Source organism: Heterodontus francisci, chromosome 6 (assembly GCF_036365525.1).
Source record: "Heterodontus francisci isolate sHetFra1 chromosome 6, sHetFra1.hap1, whole genome shotgun sequence".
Lineage (NCBI taxonomy): Eukaryota > Metazoa > Chordata > Chondrichthyes > Heterodontiformes > Heterodontidae > Heterodontus > Heterodontus francisci.
In genome coordinates this window covers 32,071,052-32,092,546 of record NC_090376.1, presented here as the reverse complement: position 1 = coordinate 32,092,546, position 21,495 = coordinate 32,071,052, and the positions used below count along the sequence as shown (strand labels likewise).

At 44.2% G+C, this 21,495-nt stretch overlaps 1 protein-coding gene across 1 annotated transcript in view; it reads right to left on the bottom strand.

Annotated features, from left to right (window-relative positions):
* Positions 1 to 6,275, bottom strand: part of LOC137371231 (lipoma HMGIC fusion partner-like) — a 184,209-nt gene extending 177,934 nt beyond the window's left edge. Inside the window, exons 1-2 of the mRNA XM_068033440.1 lie at positions 5,978 to 6,275; positions 4,920 to 5,469 (exon numbers count right to left, since the gene is read on the bottom strand). Of these exons, the coding sequence (XP_067889541.1) occupies positions 4,920 to 5,307 (388 nt within the window). The 5' untranslated portion in view covers positions 5,308 to 5,469; positions 5,978 to 6,275. The remainder of the gene's footprint in view (positions 1 to 4,919; positions 5,470 to 5,977) is intronic.
* Between the last annotated feature and the right edge of the window lie 15,220 nt (positions 6,276 to 21,495).

Below are 21,495 nucleotides of genomic sequence, written 5' to 3'. Positions count from 1 at the left end.
TAGGGCCTTGAGGATATTCTGTGCAGACCACTGCCTGATGGATTGGTGGTCAAAGGTATTTTTCTGCACAAACCTTTCCACAAAGGATAGGTGGTACGGCACGGTCCAACTGAATGGAGCATTCCGCGGCAATGTGACCAGGCCCATCCTTTGTAATACCGAGGACAGATAGAACCTCAGCACGTAGTGACACTTGGTGTTTGCGTACTGGGATTCTACGCAGAGCTTGATGCAGCCACACACACAGATAAAGCGGAAGACTACCACGGTGCAGGACTAGGGTATGGGCCAGACCTGTGCCAAGTACAAAGAACAAAGAACAGTACAGCACAGGAACAGGCCATTCGGCCCTCCAAGCCTGCGCCGATCATGATGCCTGTCTAAACTAAAACCTTCTGCACTTCCGGGGACCATATCCCTCTATTCCCATCCTATTCATGTACTTGTCAAGATGCCTCTTAAACATCGTTATCGTACCTGCTTCCACCATTTCCCCCGGCAGCAAGTTCCAGGCAGTCACCATCCTCTGTGTAAAGAACTTGCCTCGCACATCCCTTCTAAACTTTGCCCCTCTCACCTTAAACCTATGTCCCCTAGTAACTGATTCTTCCACCCTGGGAAAAAGCTTCTGACTATCCACTCTGTCCATGTCACTCATAACTTTGTAAACCTCTATTATGTCGCCCCTCCACCTCCATCGTTCCAGTGAAAACAATCCGGGTTGATCCAACCTCTCCTCATAGCTAATGCCCTCCAGACCAGGCAACATCCTGGTAAACCTCTTCTGTACCCTCTCCAAAGCCTCCACATGCTTCTGGAAGTGTGACAACCAGAATTGCACACAATATTCTAAGTGTGGCCTAACTGACACATTGTACAGCGAACTCGCCACTGGTATCAGACCCACCGGCCGTCCATGTCTCCGTTATAAAGACGTCTGCAAACGCGACATGAAATCGTGTGACATTGATCACAAGTCGTGGGAGTCAGTTGCCAGCATTCGCCAGAGCTGGCGGGCAGCCATAAAGACAGGGCTAAATTGTGGCGAGTCGAAGAGACTTAGTAGTTGGCAGGAAAAAAGACAGAGGCGCAAGGGGAGAGCCAACTGTGCAACAGCCCCAACAAACAAATTTCTCTGCAGCACCTGTGGAAGAGCCTGTCACTCCAGAATTGGCCTTTATAGCCACTCCAGGCGCTGCTTCACAAACCACTGACCACCTCCAGGCGCGTATCCATTGTCTCTCGAGATAAGGAGGCCCAAAAGAAGGCCTAACTAAGGTTTTGTACAGCTGCTGCATGACTTGCAAATTTTTATACTCTATGCCCCAACCGATGAAGGCAAGCATGCCGTATGCCTTCTGGACTAACTTATCCACCTGCGTTGCCACTTTCAGTGATCTGTGGATCTGTACGCCCAGATTTCTCTGCCTGTCAATACTCCTAAGGGTTCTGCCATTTACTGTATACTTCCCACCTGGATTAGACCTTCCAAAATGCATTACCTCACATTTGTCCGGATTAAACTCCATCTGCCAGTAACAACGTGAGTGCCTCATACCTGATGACCAGGTTCTTACCCACAATGGAGAGAGAATGCTACTCCCACATGCTCAGTTTATGTTTTACCATGGCTATATGCCCCTTCCAGGTTTTTGCGCACACCCCAGCCCCTCCGAACCATATCCCCAGCACCTTCAGGTAGTCTGACCTGATGGTCGTATCAATGCAATTATACTGGTATGTTTAGTAGTGCACTTCTGTTTCCTCAGTTCTGTGATTGACTTTGTATGACCATCTTTTTTGCATGTTTTGATTATACAATACAAAAACTAAAATATTGAAATTTCATGAGTGCCGCAAATGGAAGAAGCTGAAAAATCCTGCGATGGGAGGTTGGTGTTGCAAACCAGCCTGCTCAAGGAACACAACAAAGTTCTATTGCTGATTTAAACCTATGCAAAATCAAGCATAAAAGGTCAAATGCCTGCCCAGCTGAATCTGACTATGGCAGCAACAGCGGAAATGGGAACATAAACAATAAGCATCATCCATTGTCATTAATCCCCCAGCACAAAGGTTGAGAATGAGAATGAATGAAACGGAAATGCTTGCAAATCAACCACAATCAGACCTACACTGCCCAAAGTGTACTTGACAGACCAAGTTTTCAAAATGAAAATCATACGGTAATTCATTCTGTTCAAAAAGGGAGTACAATTAATAAATTTTAATATAGGAATAATTTTCAATATTTATTGCATCATCTGTATTGTTAATGAGGTAATTTTCAAAGCTGCAGTGATTGGCATTTGATTTTTCCATAAGGAAATAGCATTGTATTGCCACAGTATTTGTGGTTTTTGAAGCTGAAGATCAGTTTAAGTTGTATTGTGATATTGTAACAGTGTAATTACGATTTTATTTAAAACACCACAGTGACAAACTGACATCTCTGTGCAACGTAAGCGGATTTTCTTGAGCTTTAAAAACTACAAAAATAATCTTTTTTTATCAAAGCAATGCCATGCACAATTTCCCCAAATGTTCAGCAGGTAAATGTTTCACTTAATGTGATGCTAAACCATACAGACCCAGTTTGTTGATCTCACCTGGGGTGATGGTTGGAATGTTACAATGTACCTCAGTGTCTCTGGACGAGATGTCAGAAATATTAGCCAGGGTTCTTGCTCCTAATTGCTTAAATAACTAACTGTCTGGCTCACATGTGAAAAGCAGCCACTTGATTCAAGTACCATGAGGCAGGTGGCACCTGTAGAATTATAAACTGTCACACGTCAGAGCCTTGGGAAAGTGGCGTGAGAAAATTAGGTGGCAATTTTTTGGAAGCGAACTAGGTGACCTTATCAATGCCCATGAAGCAGATTTATATCTTACTTGTAGATTTGTCACTTGTATGTTATCTAGTCAGTTTGCCATGTGAGAATACCTATTTTATCATTTAACACTAACAGATAAAATTTCATTGGAGTTTTGGAAAGACATTCAACAGCAGTGTCAATATACATCTGAATCTTTCAAAACCTTTGACATATTTGCCAACAAATAAACTTGGAGGAAAACTCATACGTCAGAAGAGTAATTAGCTACATCAGAATTCTATGCTGTGATCTTACATGTGTTTATGCCGGATTCAATCTACTACACATAACCACAGTGATAGGTTTTAAGTGACCTCAAGCCATCTGTACCCATGTAATTCTGTCCACAACCAGACATAATGGTGAGTGCTATTTGTGTGTCAACATTGGAATTTTCAGTTTGGTATAACTTTGTTGCAGAAACTTATTGCTTGCACACTTGTGTTTCTTCATGTTTTCCATAGAATTTTGATGAAAGTCATATATCTAAGTTGCTTTCAAATGCAATGAAAATGCAAGGATATTGCTTATACCATCCTTTGGGAATCAGTGTGCTTCCTATATCTGGCATCATCCAGTTTCTGAAGGATAATATAAGCAGTTTAGATTCTTCCCAACCTAGATAATCTCTGTTCCTCAGTGACCCATTCTCATCAAATCAACTACAGTAAAATTGCTATTCAGTTTGACCATACTAGTTCACACCCCATAATGCTTTTCAGTAATGTTACACAAGAACACAAGTAATAGGAGCAGGAGTAAACCATATGGCCTGTCAAGCCTGCTCCGCCATTCAATACGAGCATGACTGATCTTTGGGCTTCAATTTCTACTCCCACCTACTCCCCATATCCCTTGATTCCCCGTGAGACCAAAAATTTGTTTATCCCAACCTTAAATGTATTTAACAAGGGAGCTTCCAGAATCCTCTGGGGTATCTTATGAGGAAAGATTGGACAGGCTAGGCTTGTATCCACTGGAATTTAGAAGAGTAAGAGGCGACTTGACTGAAACATAAGATCTTGAGGGGTCTTGACAGGGTGGATGTGCAAAGGACGTTTCCTCTTGTGGGAGAATCTAGAACTAGGGGGGCACTGTTTAAAAATAAAGGGTCACCCATTTAAGACAGAGATGAGAAATTTTTTCTCTGAGGGTCATGAGTCTTAGGAATTTGCTTCCTCAAAAGGCGGTTGAAGCAGAGTCTTGAAATATTTTTAAGGCAGAGGTAGATAGATTCTTGATAAGCAAGGGGGTGAAAGGTTACTGGGGGTAGGTGGAAATGTGGAGTAATCAGTTCAGCTATGAACTTATCGAATGACTGAGCAGGCTGAAAGGGCCGAGTGGCCCACTCCTGCTCCTAATTCATATGTTCGTAATGAATGCAAAAATAACTGTTAATGAAGAAACGCTGTATCTCTGCCTTGTGTTACCAGCATTTGCTGCAAGTGTTATATTGTTGCTGAAAAAAGAAACATTTTGTCAAAGCTTCTCAGCTTGCACTCATCAGGACAAATCGCAAGAGTACCAATGTAACAGAAGCAATAAATGTATACTATGAGAAGAGAGTGCTGATTGGTTGGCAAGTGGACTCTGATTGGCAAGTCTCTACCAATCAGCACTCTTTCTCATATAGCAATAAATTTGTTTCTTCCCTTACATTGGCATTCTTGCCAATTGTCCTGTTGAGAGCAAGACGAAAAACTTCGACCAAATGTCTGTTTTCAACAATATTCAAGCTCTGTACTTCCAAACGACTACTTGTTATATTGTTATGACCATTCAAACGTAAAGCAGCCCACCTGAGAGCAGATGGCATAGGAAGGGCTTCAGTGTACATTTGTTCTGCAACTGATGGCTGAGGGTACCGTCATGGAAGAATTAGAGGCCCTCACTACAAGTTTATGAAGTGATAGTCTGCAGCTAACTAAATGATGCATCATATAACGGAAGTGCAGCTAAACAGTAGATAGTGATGATTGGTGCACCCTAATTGAGGCCCGTTTTCTAAAAAAAAAAGAAAATTAACTTGCAGGCACTTACCTCCCACGAACTGGATGCCTCCAGCCACCCTGCCCACCGCCCTGGAGATGAGTTCGGATACACAGCAGCCCATTAACGCGGTGAGCGCCACCAGCAGGAGGAGACCGCATCCCACCCCGGTCACCACCGAGCAAATCTTCCAAGCCAGGCTGGGGATGCCCTGAAAAGAGGCATATCTACCGCACTGCTCCACCATGACCACCGACTGCAGCTGACCCTCCTGGCGCACCGGGTAGGTGCACCGGCGGAACACGCCGAAACTAACCGGCTTGTCGAGCTGGGAGCCCAGCAGCCAGTAGGGCATGAAGAAGCCGGTGCAAGACGCGGCGGCACACAGCAGGGACAACACAGCCCACAGCAGCCCGGTACAAGTTAGACTTGAAGACATCTTCCCAACAATCCAGAGATTTTCCGGCAGACTTTAGATCGGCGTCTTTTGGTTCTCCTTTTGTCTGCCTTGGACTTGTAATGGTTAATTATTCCATTGAACTTCTGCAGAGGGGTTTAAAGCAGATTTTATTCATTCTGTCTTCCTCCCTTTTGATAACCCCTGTTGGAAAGTAGAAAAATAAAACCCTTTATTATATTGGAATTTTTTTTAAGTTCCCTTGTTAGGACTGTCCAGTTGGAGGATGGTTTTTGCCATGATGCCCCTCCACCCCACTTGAAGCTGCCTTTCCTGCAGAACCATTATGTGCCCCAACTGTGTCTGAAATCCCCTTTCTGTCTTGTCTCTCAAAACAGAACTTGACAACAATCTCAAATAGAAACGGAATCACGGATCCTTAAACAAGAGAATGTAAAACGCCGTTTCTTGATAAATTATTGGATAACAAGTACTTAAAACTGTGGTTTCCACGATTACTTTGGAGATACGATCGTCCCGTTGAACACTTCCAATTTCACACTAGGCTATAAGTTAATAAAAACTGGAATTGTATTCATCTGTAATTGTTTCCCGTAATAACTATTCTTATCTAAAAGAAAGAGAACTTGGCTTGTCAAACTTCTGCTTTAAAGTGGCATTCCACTTCACCTAACTTCAGGTTATTACTTACATCTTCCGCAGGGATCCTCGAAATCTCCCTGAAATCCGAGGAGATTTAATTTAAACACGAGAATTTCCCTCCAGGAGACGATGGCTCCGTGTTGCTCCGAGTATCCAAACGGGGTCGCTTTACTCTTGCTGCTTCTCGCGGATTTAAAACGGCTGAGCAGTAGCAAACTCTGCTCAACACTGCCCATAAATCCTCAACCCGTGGCTCAATGTAGCGCTCGATTGAACCGCGATCCTAGCAGGAAATGTCCACACATTTCCGAGGAGGAGAGCTAGACTGAGAGTGGAATGAATGTTCTTGTCAGCTCAGACCCTGGAGCCGTCAATCACACATGAACTCCCAGGGAACACTCCGCCCCCAACTCCCCGCCCATTTAAATACATTTGTTCACATTTTTAATGTGCATAGCAAGTCAGAGGCACATGCAGGAAACCATCCCAGCAGAGTCAGAAATAATAAAGCTGTGAGCCCAGGATATAACCATTCCTATCCCTCACTCCCAATAGCGGTATCATTGTACCTAACAGCGCAAAGAGACCATTCCGTCTATCGTGTCTGTACCGGCGAATGAATCATTGTGCACTTATTGTGTAACTGAATGAATATTTGACTGCACTCAGTCAAAGACTTGCCAAAGACAGCCAAAGACTTGCAGGTTGATAGGTTAATTGGCCATGGTAAATTGCCCCTAGTGTAGGTAGGTGGTAGGAGAATTGAGGGAAGGTGGGGATGTGGTAGTGAATAAGGGATTAATGTAGGATTAGTATAAATGGGTGGTTGTTGGTCAGCACAGACTCAGTGGGCTGAAGGGCCTATTTCAGTGCTGTATCTCTCTATGACTCTTATTGTGCAGGAAGTGAGTTTTTTACACACTTATTGCATAGTGAATAAATCCTTGACCCTACATTTATTTAGGAACATAGGCGCAGGAGTAGGCCATTTGGCTAATTGAGCCTGCTCCGCCATTCAAACAGATCATGGCTGATCATCTACCTCAATGCCATTTTTCCCCACTATCCCCACATCCCTTGATGTCATTAGTATCCAGAAATCTATCGATTTTCTGTCTTGAACATGCTCAATGATTGAGCTTGCACAGGCCTCTGGGGTAGAGAATTCCAAAGATTCACCACCGTCTGAGTAAAGAAATTCCTCTTCATCTCAATTTTAAATGGCCTGCCTCTTATTCTGAGACTGCATCCGCTGGTTCTAGTCTCACCAGCTACAGGAAACATCCTGTCCACATCTACCCTGTCAGCCCTGTAAGAATTTTGTAAGTTTCAATGCGATCACCTCTCATTCTTTGAAACTCTAGAGAATACAGGCCTAGTTTCTGCAATCTCTCCTCATAAGACAATCTTGCCATCCCAGGGATTAGTCTGGACAAACTTTGTGATGCTCTATTTATATTGCCTTCATATAACCTGGTTCCCTCACTGCTAACTCTGCTCTGTTTATACTACAAGGCATATTTGGCAACGGACCGTCCGTGCTGCTGCAAAGTCTCCCCTTGGACCGTCTTCATTTTTGATGGGCAGGTTTGAACAGTCCAGCAGTGCGAAAAGTGCATTGCTGGCCTGTGCTGATGGGCAGGCAGCTCAGCTCAGTTGTGCTCAGATTGCAAAATGGTCAACCCAACCACGTCTTGCCAGTGGCAGGAGGCAGCAGGCTAAACTTCCACGTAAGAGGTGTATCTGATAACACTGACATTGCTATTGCAAGAATGTTGCCAGAGGCATCAAGACTCCTCTGGAGAGGGAATCTTATCGATGTCACGGAGCAAAACAGCAAACAGTAACAAATATAATCACCTCAGGAAGAATATATTGGCCTTGGAGGGGGTGCAGTGCTGAGTCACCAGAATAATATCAGCGCTGAGAGGGTCACATTATGACCCTCGCTTCGTATTCCCTTAAGTATAGAAGATGGAGAGGTGATCTAAATAAGGTGTTTAAGATATTAAAAGAATTTAATAGGATGGATACAGAGAAACTGGGCTGGATTTTACCAGCCCCCTGGAGACAGGCTGGGGGGTGGGGGCCTCACAAAATGGTGGCAGGTGTTGGTCTACGATGGGAATGACGGTGTTGTTGCTGCCAGCCTGCTACTGACCGCCCCCGCCGGCACTTTACTGGCCTCGAGACAAGCCCCTGCCACGTGGCAAGACAGCCAGGTAAACCGTGGTGGCATCCCACTGGGTTCCCGGGGGAGGAGAGGCCTTCCTTTATGGTCGCTCCATGGCCCACGGTGGGACCACCCCCGGCGGCAATGGTTGCCCGCGTGAATCTGCCACTGGAGAATTCACCCCTCCGATCACCAGGACCTGCCTACCTGGCCTCAGCACATTAAATAAAACAGCATCTGTGGAGAGAGAAACAGAGTTAACATTTCAGGTCAGTGACCCTTCATCAGAACTGGCAAAGGTTAGCAATGTAATAGGTTTTAAGCAAATAAAGCAGGGGTGGGGCAAGAGATAACAGAAGTAAAGGTGTTGATAGGACAGGGTCATAGAGTATAACTGACCAGAAGGTCATGAAGTAAAGGTAAACAGTATATTAATGGTGTGTTGAAAGACAAAGCGTTAGTGCAGAGAGGGTGTTAATGGACAGAAAAATGAACAGCCTGGCCCAAGGCACAAACATGAAAAAAACAGTGGTGGGTTGACTGCTTTGTGGAACACTTCCGCTCAATCCGAAAGCATGACCCCGAGCTTTCGGTTGCTTGCCATTTCAACATGCCCCCCTGCTCTCATGCTCACATATCTCTCCTGGGCTTACTGCAGTGTTCCAGTGAACATTAACAAAAGCTTGAGGAACAGCACCTCATTTACCCGGTTAAGCACGCTACAGCCTGCCAGACGGAGCATTGAGTTTAATCATTTCAGAGCATGACGGGGCCCCCTTTTTATTTTCAGTTATTTTTTATTTTCAGTTATTTTTTATTTTTTCTCTTTATTTTAGTTTGTTTCATCATGCATTTTTCTTACCATGTGCCTGCCCACTGTTTTTTTCATGTTTTTTTTCTTATCCGTTCATGGGATGTGGGTGTCGCTGGCTAGGCCAGCATTTATTGCCCATCCCTAATTGCCCTTGAGAAGGTGGTGGTGAGCTGCCTTCTTGAACCGCTGCAGTCCATGTGAGGTAGGGACACCCACTGTGCTGTTAGGAAGGGAGTTCCAGGATCTTGACCCAGTGACAGTGAAGGAACGGCGATATAGTTCCAAGTCGGGGTCGTGTGTGACTTGGAGGGGAACTTGAAGGTCGTGGTGTTCCCATACATTTGCTGCCCTTGTCCTTTTAGTTGGTTGAGGTTGCGCGTTTGGAAGGTGCTGTCTAAGGAGCCTTGGTGGGTTGCTGCAGTGCATCTTGCAAATGGTACACACTGCTGCCACTGTGCATCGGTGGTGGAGGGAGTGAATGTTTGTGGATGGGGTGCCAATTAAGCGGGCTGTTTTGTCCTGGATGGTGTTGAGCTTCTTGAGTGTTAGAGCTGTACCCATCCAGGCAAATGGAGAGTATTCCATCACACTCCAGACTTGTGGACAGGCAGGAATTGAGTTACTCGCTGCAGGATTCCTAGCCTCTGACCTGCTCTTGTAGCCACAGCATTTATATGGCTACTCCAGTTCAGTTTCCAGTCAATGGTAACCCCTAGGATGTTGATGGTGGGGGATTCTGCGATTGTAATGCCATTGAATGTCAAGGGGAGAGGGTTAGATTCTCTCTTGTTGGAGATGGTCATTGCCTGGCACTTGTGTGGTGCGAGTATTACTTGCCACTTATCAGCCCAAGCCTGGATATTCTCTAGGTCTTGCTGCATTTCTACATGGACTGCTTCAGTATCTGAGGAGTCGCGAATTGTGGCGAACATCCCCACTTCTGATCTTATGATTGAAGGAAGATCATTGATGAACCACAAGCATCTTCTTTTGTGCTAGGTATGACTCCAACCAGCGGAGAGTTCTCCCCCTGATTCCCATTGACTTCAGTTTTGCTAGGGTTCCTTGATGCCATACTCGGTCAAATGCTGCCTTGATGTCACCTCACCTCTTGAGTTCAGCTCTTTTGTCCATGTTTGAACCAAGGCTGTAATGAAGTCAGGAGCTGAATGGCCATGGCAGAGCCAAAACTGAGTGTCACTGAGCATGTTATTGCTAAGCTATTGCTGCTTGATAGCACTGTCAATGACACCTTCCATCACTTTGCTGATGATTGAGAGTTGACTGATGGGGTGATAATTGGCTGAGTTGGACTTGTCCTGCTTTTTGTGTACAGGGCATACCTGGGCAATTTTCCACATTGCCGGGTAGATGCCAGTGTTGTAGCTATACTGGAACAGCTTGGCTAGGGGTGTGGCAAGTTCTGGAGCACAGGTCTTCAGTACTATTGCCGGAACACTGTCAGGGCCCATAGCCTTTGCAATATCCAGTGCCGTCAGTCGTTTCTTGATATCACATGGAGTGAATCAAATTGGCTGAAGTCTGGCATCTGTGAGGAGGAGGAGGCCAAGATGGATCATCAACTTGGCACTTCTGGATGAAGATTGTTGCAAATGCTTCAGCCTTAGCTTTTGCACTGATGTGCTGAGTTCCCCCATCATTGAGAATGGGGATATATGTGGAGCCACCTCCTCCTGTCAGTTATTTAATTGTCCACCACCATTCACAGCTGGATACGACGGGACTGCAGAGCTTAGATCTGATCCAGTGTTTGAGATCGCTAAGCTCTGTCTATTGCATGCTGCATACGCAGTTTGGTACATAAGTAGTGCTGTGTTGTAGCTTCACCAGGTTGATACCTCATTTTTGAGGTATGCCTGGTGCTGCTCCTGGCATACCCTCCTGCATTCTTCATTGAACCAGGGTTGGACCCCCGGCTTGTTGGTAATGGTAGTGTGGGGGATATGCCGGGCCATGAGGTTACAGATTGTTTGTGCTTTGGGCCAGAGCTGTTCATTTTTCTGTCCATTAACACCCTCTCTGCACTAACACTTTGTCTTTCAATGCCCCATTAACATACCATTTGCCTTTGCTCCATGACCTTCTGGTCAGTTATTCTCTGTGACCCTGTCCTATCAACACCTTTACTTTTGTTATCTCTTGTCCCACCCCCGCTTTATTTGCTTAAAACCTATTACATTTTTAACTTTTGCCAGTTCTGATGAAAGCTCACTGACCTGAAACGTTAACTCTGCTTCTCTCTCCACAGATGCTGCCAGACCTGTTGAATATTTCCAGCATTTCTTGTTTTTATTTCAAATTTCCAGCATCTGCAGTATCTTGCTTTTGAATTAAAAAAAAAGCTTACCTGTCTTTCAAGGGTGCCTCAACATGGTGGCTCCCTCCTCTTCTTCCGGCAGCCTCAGCAGTGGCCACCTCTATCGGTAGCGCTATCAAGGCTGCCAAGCTGACAGCCCTCTGATTGGGCCACCAGCTCTGAGAGGCAGATTGCTATCCTCAATTGGACAGTGGTTCTGGCAGCAGCCAATTAAGAGGCTGCCGCCGATAATATTCTGCTCAGGGTCTCTCCATCCATCAGCATGGACGAGGGACCTGCTTTTGGTCCCAGTGGCGGGACAAACTGGGATTTGGGAAAATTCAGCCAATTGTTTCCTCTGACAGGGAAATCAAAAATGAGGGGATATAATCTTAAAATTATAGCTAGGCCCTTTAGGCGGGAAATCAGGAAGCATATTTTAACACAAAGAGTAGTAGAATTCTGGAATTCTCTCCTCCAAAGGGCTGTAGATGGTGAAATAATTGGTGCTTTCAAAATAGAGATCGATAGATTTTTGTTAGGTAGGTGTGTCAGGAGATATGAAGGTAAGGTGGCTAAATGCAGTTGAGGTAGAGATCATCGATGATCTAATTGAATGGCAGAGCAAGCCCAAGAGGTTGAATGGCTGACTCCTGTTCCTATGTTCATATGTTCCTATATGCCAGAGGATGATGGTCAGATCCACCATTATGTGGTATGTCTGCAGATGTCTCAGACTGTTACCCCACCCCCTGTACAGTTTATCAATACAGTCTCAGAATGTCCATAGTCAAACTGGCAAAATGATAATAGTGACTTTGCATGAGACACATGCATGTGCAGTACAGCTCAAGTTGTGTTTGCAACTTCGGATAATTTGCATCTGTATTGTTGCCAAATCCACCCTGCACTATAAATAGGGCAGCTTTGACAGCAAGCCAACAAGGTTATATTATGTAGTCATTTCCATTAACAAAGACGGGGTATGAGAGCTATTTGTGGATATTCAACATGTTTTTCCATCAATTTTATTCCCCCCTCCTCTTTAGAAGGCATTTAATACTTCTTGCATTATACCCTCCTGTGTCAAAAGGCAATGTCTAGTACCTCACTCAATTGGTTATTTTCCATGTATGAGACTAGACAACAAATGCTAGCAGGCTACTCAGCTGCAGAGGCATTACAGTCAAATCCAATCCTGCTCGAACTGGGATCCGCATATGCTAAGGTCAATGGATTGTTTGATCTTCAGTCTGTGTTGTGTTAGTTGACCTCTGCCAAGGAAAAGTGGTTAGGGAGTGAAAAATCCATCAGACTGCCTCCATAACCACTGTCTCTCTGGCTGATGCCAGCTCATGCAATACATACTGGAGATCAAAATTGGCACGCCCCCCCACCCTTGTCTGCATGTTTCATTTACTAACTTAACCAGCTTAGTCATTATATCAATCATTTTTTAACATTTGGTTAATTTTCTTTATTTACTATTTTGGAATTGCTTGTCCCAAAATTTGTGGGCTGGATGCAGACTGCAACTATGGTGTAAATAGGGCAGGAAAGAATTGGGTTGAGATCCAGTTCTGTGTGGTCTCTTCAGCAGATTCACCGAATCATAGAATCTTACTACACATAAAGGAGGCCATTCAGCCCATTGTGACTGTGTCGGCTCTCAGTAAAAGCTATTCAGTTAATCCCACTCCACCTGTTCTATTTTACCCATAGCCCTGTAAATTTTTCCTTTTCAAGTATTTGTCCAGTTCCTTTTGAAAGTTATTATTGAATCTGCATCCACCACCCTTTCAGCAGTGCATTCCACATCATAACTTAACTGCATACAAAAAAACTCTCATCTCCCCCTGGTTATTTTGCCAATTATCTTAGAGCAGATAAGAGGACACAGATTTATCAAAATCTTTCATAATTTTGAACACCTTTATTAAATCTCTTAAATTTCTCTGCTGCAACAGGGAACAATCCCAGCTTCCCTAATTCCTCCACATAACTGAAGTCCCTCATTCTTTGTACCATTCTAGTAATCTCCGCTGTACTCTTTCCAAGGCCTTGACATCCTCCCTAAAGTGTGTTGCCCACATTCAGCACAATAGTCCAGCTGATCCCTATCCAGTGATTTATAAAGGTTTAGAATAGCTTCTTTGCTTTTGTACTCTGTGCCTCTATTTATAAAGCCAAAGATCCTGTTTGCTTTTTTAACAGGCCAGTATTTATTGCCCATCTCTAACTGCCCTTGAGAAGGTGATGGTGAGCCACTTCTTGAACCACCACAGTCCAGTAGGGAGTTCTACGATTTACCCCAGCAAAGATGAAGGAACAGCGATAAATCAGAATGGTGGTGGTGTTCCCACATGCCTGCTTCCCTTGTCTTTGTCCTCCTCTCTTAGAGATCATGGGTTTGGGATGTGCTGTCAAAGGAGCCTTGGCGTGTTGCTGCACCACATCTTGTAGATAGGGCTCCTTGTTGTCACACTTGGTCAAATGCTGCCTAGATGCGAAGGGCAGTCATTCTCACCTTACCTCTGGAATTCAGCTCTTTTTTCCATGTTTGGAACAAGGCTGTAATGAGATCTGGAGCTGAGTGGTCCTGGCAGAACCCAAAGTGAGCATCGATGAACAGGTTTCTGGACAATAAGCCTAGGTCTCTGAATTCCTAGTCCAGTAACATAACCCAATGCTACTGTACCCTGTTGTGTAAACGAACCTCTAGGTTCCTGCTCCTCCGCCCCCTTTAAAATTGTACTATTTAGTTTATACTGCCTCTCCTCACTCTTCCTTCCAAAATGCATCACTTCTCTGCATTAAATTTCATCTGCCATGTGTTTGCCCATTCCACCATTCTGTCTATATCCTCCAGAAGTCAGTTACTATCCTCTTCACTGGACAGTACCTCAGTAGTAACTTTCGAAAGAGAATTGGATAAGTACTTGAAAAGGAAAAATTTGCAGGGCGGTAGGGGATAAACGGGAGTGGGACTAATTGGATAGCCCTTTCAAAGAGCTGGGACAGACATAATGGGCTGAATGGCTTCCTTCTATGCTGTGTGATTCAAGAATTGGATGATTTATATATTTCAGTGTCTCACTATCCACACTATTCATTACAGGATCAAGTGTGACAACAATTCGTGTAATGCGGAAAGAAGTTACAAAATGGCATAACATTGGACTGCTTGCTGGCACTTCAGATCCTGATCGTCTAAATCATTTTATAGAACAAAAAACAGCTCAGTGCCAGCTCTGTTACAGATTTCAAATAACACAGACTGCATTAATAATCATCTCCTTTTCTCAAATCCTTTATTTGGTGATAATGCTGTGAAAATTTCAAGTAAAAATGCGTGACACTATTATTTTACTAGAAATTCATTGTATGTCAAATTGTTGAAGATGTTTTGTGAGAGGTTTTATAAAGTACTGTGTAAATTTCAGCCGTTATATTTTGTACATTCCAGCTGATTTATTGTCTTTGATATCTGCATTCCTGAGCAGCTATTCTGTCAATATTTTCCAAAATGGCATTGTTTTACAGATTCTTTTCTACCAGATTCATTCTACATAGTTAGTTTGTTGTTGCTTGTCTTGTTGCAAGATAATAAATATTTAAATAAAAACACTGCAGAGTAGTCATCATAAAAAGTCATCAAAACAACAAGTACGTTGACACTGGGGTAGGCCCTGAGTTTTAATGGAGTTCTCACAATCTCCTGCTGTAATTTTGTGGGAGATTTATAGAACCCCTGAAGAAATGATCCATTTGCTTTTAGCTATTTCTATAGCTTATCTGGGAGTGGGGGACAGGGGAGTGCCAATCTCCTGCAAGGGAATAATTAGAAATTCTAGGCATAAAAATGTAAGTTTATATTCATAAATATATGCTTACTAATGTACCTTTTTTCCAGTTTTCATCTTGTTACGATCAGATGAAGAGGGGGTCTTAGGTTCTCCTCTTGTCCCTTCCTCAGGGTGCAACAGGGCTTATTCCTTTTAAACAGTGGTTGTGCTTACCACCTCTGAGTGTTTTACCTTTTTCCTTTATTGTCAGGGGACATAATCACTGACCAACGCAAACAAATGGACCACTGGGTTGAGCACTACCTAGAACTGTACTCCAGGGAGAATGTTGTCACTGAGACTGCCCTCAATGCAGCCCAGCCTCTACCAGTCATGGATGAGCTGGACATACAGCCAACCAAATCGGAACTCAGTGATGCCATTGATTCTCTAGCCAGCGGAAAAGCCCCTGGGAAGGACAGCATTACCCCTGAAATAATCAAGAGTGCCAAGCCTGCTATACTCTCAGCACTACATGAACTGCTATGCCTGTGCTGGGACGAGGGAGCAGTACCCCAGGACATGCGCGATGCTAATATCATCACCCTCTATAAAAACAAAGGAGACCGCGGTGACTGCAACAACTACCGTGGAATCTCCCTGCTCAGCATAGTGGGGAAAGTCTTTGCTCGAGTCGCTCTAAACAGGCTCCAGAAGCTGGCCGAGCGCGTCTACCCTGAGGCACAGTGTGGCTTTCGTGCAGAGAGATCGACCATTGACATGCTGTTCTCCCTTCGTCAGATACAGGAGAAATGCTGTGAACAACAGATGCCCCTCTACATTGCTTTCATTGATTTCACCAAAGCCTTTGACCTCGTCAGCAGACGTGGTCTCTTCAGACTACTAGAAAAGATTGGATGCCCACCAAAGCTACTAAGTATCATCACCTCATTCCATGACAATATGAAAGGCACAATTCAACATGGTGGCTCCTCATCAGAGCCCTTTCCTATCCTGAGTGGCGTGAAACAGGGCTGTGTTCTCGCACCCACACGTTTTGGGATTTTCTTCTCCCTGCTGCTTTCACATGCGCTCAAGTCCTCTGAAGAAGGAATTTTCCTCCACACAAGATCAGGGGGCAGGTTGTTCAACCTTGCCCGTCTAAGAGCGAAGTTCAAAGTACGGAAAGTCCTCATCAGGGAACTCCTCTTTGCTGATGATGCTGCTTTAACATCTCACACTGAAGAGTGCCTGCAGAGTCTCATCGACAGGTTTGCGGCTGCCTACAATGAATTTGGCCTAACCATCAGCCTCAAGAAAACGAACATCATGGGGCAGGACGACAGAAATGCTCCATTCATCAATATTGGCGACCACGCTCTGGAAGTGGTTCAAGAGTTCACCTACCTAGGCTCAACTATCACCAGTAGCCTGTCTCTAGATGCAGAAATCAACAAGCGCATGGGAAAGGCTTCCACTGCTATGTCCAGATTGGCCAAGAGAGTGTGGGAAAATGGCGCACTGATACGGAACACAAAAGTCCGAGTGTATCAGGCCTGTGTCCTCAGTACCTTGCTGTACGGCAGCGAGGCGTGGACAACGTATGTCAGCCAAGAGCGACGTCTCAATTCATTCCATCTTCGCTGCCTCTGGAGAATACTTGGCATCAGGTGGCAGGACCGTATCTCCAACACAGAAGTCCTCGAGGCGGCCAATATCCCCAGTTTATACACACTACTGAGTCAGCAGCGCTTGAGATGGCTTGGCCATGTGAGCCACATAGAAGATGGCAGGATCCCCAAAGACACATTGTACAGCGAGCTCGCCACTGGTATCAGACCCACCGGCCGTCCATGTCTCCGCTTTAAAGACGTCTGCAAACGCGACATGAAATCCTGTGACATTGATCACAAGTCGTGGGAGTCAGTTGCCAGCGTTCGCCAGAGCTGGCGGGCAGCCATAAAGGCGGGGCTAAAGTGTGGCGAGTCGAAGAGACTTAGTAGTTGGCAGGAAAAAAGACAGAGGCGCAAGGGGAGAGCCAACTGTGTAACAGCCCCGACAAACAAATTTCTCTGCAGCACCTGTGGAAGAGCCTGTCACTCTAGAATTGGCCTTTATAGCCACTCCAGGCACTGCTTCACAAACCACTGACCACCTCCAGGCGCGTATCCATTGTCTCTCGAGATAAGGAGGCCAAAGAAGAAGACAAAGAAGATCGTGAAAGAACCAATTGGACAGGTTTTCTTGAGTTTAGACAAGAAAGAGATAACACACTAACCCGATTTAAAAATATGCTGCACATTCATGCACACATTCACATTCACACAAATAGATTACAGGAGGGAAAATAGATTTGGTGGTTGGATTAAATTCCAGAATAAATCGAATTTAAATACAGTCTGTAAAGTGGATGATCCAGCAGTCCATGGCTGAAACCGTATTCTTGAAGTTCTTGGTTGGTCAAAGTGTATCTTGGCTGGCTTGCTTTGCTCAGGGTTTTCCTGAAGGCAGAATCTGTAGTTGGCTCTCTTCCCCTGGTTGCTGGCTATAGTGGTCTGTAGGCTTGGAGGACCCCCAGTCGCAGACGGTTTTCAAACTTGATGTTTTCTGGGGAGAAAGAAATAGAGAGAGGGAAGCATGCATCTTTCTGCTGCAACACACTCAGTTACTGCTCGTCTTCTGTCTGTGTAACAAAACTTCTAGTTTCTTCAGAGATGAACAGGCGATCACATGGTTCTCTTAATCCCCTTTGTTTCTAATGAGGTTTTCTGAAATATTCTAATTAAATTCAAGGTTCTACATGCCCTAGGATGCCCATTCACACTTGGAGGGGGTTGGTTCTTTCAAAGACAATGTGTGAGGATGGCCTATACTGCCATGCTAATGAAGCCATTTTGGGTACTTCAATCACTTCAAGCAAGCCATTGTCCTGGCTGGGATTCTTGTTAGACTTTTTATCTCTAGTTCAATCTCCTGGTATTTCAGATCTAAATGGAAGTGGCCATCTTGGCTGCTAGTTTTTTTTTTAAGTTACTGTAGAATATTTTTCCCACTAAAAGTCTAAGGTAAGTTTTCAAGTGATAAAATTAATATTTCTCATTTGGCATATAGGGTTTTCTTGACATTCTTAATTTGTATTTCATTCACGTGCACCAAATCATAATGCAATGTTTACAGTGGCAAATCAAAGGAAGAAGAAATCAAGCATTGTAAAGTTTTATGAGAAAAATGGTTAAAATAGACGTTGGAATTTATAATGGAAAAGTTGACAGGAAGTGTATGCAGACATAAGATTTTTAATGCATTATAGTCAGATGTAGATAAAGGTATAAGACTTTTTTTCAATATAAAACTGTAATTAGTATGGAAAAAGAAAATCCAAAAATTACTCTAAAATAAATGGTGAGAGTAGGACAAGGCAAGATGAGCTGAAAGTAATAAAGGGCAAACTTACTAATATCAGAAAAGTTTCGCACAAACATGAAATGGTTTACTAGAGGCAAAAACCCTGGAATCATTTAAAAATGAATTGAATGCATGAGAGCATTTTAGGGTCTTTCTGGACTGATAAATTAAGATGTGCTGAATGACTTTGTTAACAATCATCATTTTGTGATCTTGTAAATCTAGTCATGTAAATTGCTCAATAGCCTTCAGTCAATATGTTTTTGTTACAACTTAAAATCCAGAAAAGCCTTCTATTGAATATATTGCATCTATAAGGAGGATTAAATAACTGAAAAATTAAATTTGAATTTATATCGATTAGGGAAATTTCAAAACAAAGAGATAGTGTGATGAGCACTGGATTGGCGGTATGAGTGAAGTTAGATGCATGTATGTCAACCTGAAAAACTCAGGAGAGTTATGAACAGGTTCAAACAAAAAAGGCACAGCTCCCAAAAAAATGGCAAGTCAAAAGATTATGTGTAGTTGAAAATCAGCCCAGCATAAAGGTCCATGACCAAAGCCACTGCTTCAAGGTAACCAAATAAAATAAATTTCTTTTTATGACACTGGATTTTAGGATTTTTATTAGTGGTGTGGGATAATATTCCACAATTCAGTTCATATTTCTGTGACAACTAAAACTGTTACCACCAAGGTGGGAGGAGTGCACTATCTTTTCTAGTTCCACTTCTCCACAGGTCACAACATATATTTAAATGTTTACCCACTAACCAATACGGTCAATCATAGATTCTACTCTTTAACCCAGAATAAAATACACCAACCAGGTTTCTTCAATAAATAACAAAATTATTGGTTTATTATAAAACAAGATATAACCAATAACAAAGCAAAGCATTAAAACACAGAGTGAAATATGAAAGTTTCCTTTTTACCTGAGAGACACAGGTAAAAGGGGAGGTGGTGGTGTAGTGGTATTATCACTGGACTAGTAACCCAGAGACCCATGGTATTTCTCTGGATACATGAGTTTGAATCTCACCACAGCAGAAGGTGGAATTTGAATTCAATTAATAAATGTGGAATGAAAAAGCTAGTTTAATGATGGCCATGAAACCATTGTCGATTGTTGTAAAAACCCATCTGGTTCAAGAATGTACTTTAGGGAAGGAAATCTGCTGTCCTTACCTGGTCTGGCCTACATGTGACTCCAGTCCCACAGCAATGTGGTTGACTCTTACATGTCCTCTAAAATGGCCTAGCAAGCCACTCAGTTGTATCAAACCACTACAAAGTCAATAAAACAGAATGAAACCAGACGGACCACCTGGCATCGACTAAGGCACTGGAAACGACAGCAGCAAACCCTGCCCTGAAAAGTATTCCTTACTAACATCTGGGGGCTTGTGCCAAAGTTGGGAGAGCTGTCCCACAGACTAGTCAAGCAAGAGCCTGACATAGTCATACTCACAGAATCATACCTTACAATGTCCCAAACACTGCCATTACCATTCCCAGGTATGTCCTGTCCCACCGGCAGGACAGACCCAGAAGAGGTGGCAGCACAGTGGCATACAGTCAGGAGGGTGTTGCCCTGGGAGACCTCAACATAGACTCCGGACTCCAAGAAGTCTCATGGCATCAGGTCAAACATGGGCAAGGAAACCTCCTGCTGTTTACCACATACCGCCCTCCCTCAGCTGATGAATCAGTACTCCCCCATGTTGAATACCACTGGGAGGAAGCACTGAGGGTGGCAAGGGCACAGAATGTACTCCGGGTGGGGGACTTCAATGCCCATCACCAAGAGTGGCTCGGTAGCACCACTACTGACCGAGCTGACCGAGTCCTAAAGGACACATCTGCTAGACTGGGTATGCGGCAGGTGGTGAGGGACCCAACAAGAGGGGAAAATATACTTGACCTTGCCTCACCAATCTGCCTACCATAGATGCATCTGTCCATGACAGTATTGGTAGGAGTGACCACCACAGAGTCCTTATGGAGACGAAGTTCCACCTTCACATTGAGGATACCCTCCATCATGTTGTGTGGCACTACCACTGTGCTAAATGGGATAGATTTTGAACAGATCAAGCAATGTAAAACCGGGCATCCATAAGGTGCTGTGGGCTATCAGCAGCAGCAGAATTGTACTCAACCACAACCTCATGGCCTGGTATATTCCCCACTCTACTGCTACCATCAAGCCAGGAGACCAACCCTCGTTCAATGAAGAGTGCAGGAGGGCATGCCAGGAGCAGCACCAGCGTACCTCAAATGAGGTGTCAACCTGGTGAAGCTACAACACAGGACTACTTGCATGCCAAACTGCTTAAGCAGCATGCAATAGACAGAGCTAAGTGATCCTATAACTAAGGAATCGGATCTAAGCTCTGCAGTCCTGCCACATACAGTCGTGAATGATGATGGACAATTAAACAACTAAATGGAGGAGGTGGCCCAAAAATATCCCCATTCTCAATGGTGGGAACTCAGAACATCAGTGCAAAAGATAAGGCTGAAGCATTTGCAACAATCTTCAGCCAGAAGTGCCAAGTTGATGATCCATCTCAGCCTCCTCCTGAAGTCCCCAGCGTCACAGATGCCAGACTTCAGCCAATTCGATTCATTCCACATGATAGCAAGAAACGACTGAAGCCACTGGATACTGCAAAGGCTATGGGCCCTGATAATATTCCGCCAATAGTACTGAAGACCTGTGCTCCAGAAATTGCCGCGCCCCTAGCCAAGCTGTTCCAGTACAGCTACAACACTGGCATCTACGCGGCTATGTGGAAAATTGCTCAGGTATGTCCTACACAAAAAGCAGGACATGTCCAAAATGGCTAATTACCGTCTCATCAGTCTACTCTCAATCATCAATAAAGTGATGGAAGGTGTCATCAACAGTGCTATCAAGCGGCACTTGCTTAGTAACAACCTGCTCAGTGATGCTTAGTTTGGGTTCCACCCGAGCCACTCAGCTCCTGATCTCATAACAGCCTTGGTTCAAACATGGACAAAAGAGCTGAACTCAAGAGGTGAGGTGACAGTGACTGCCCTT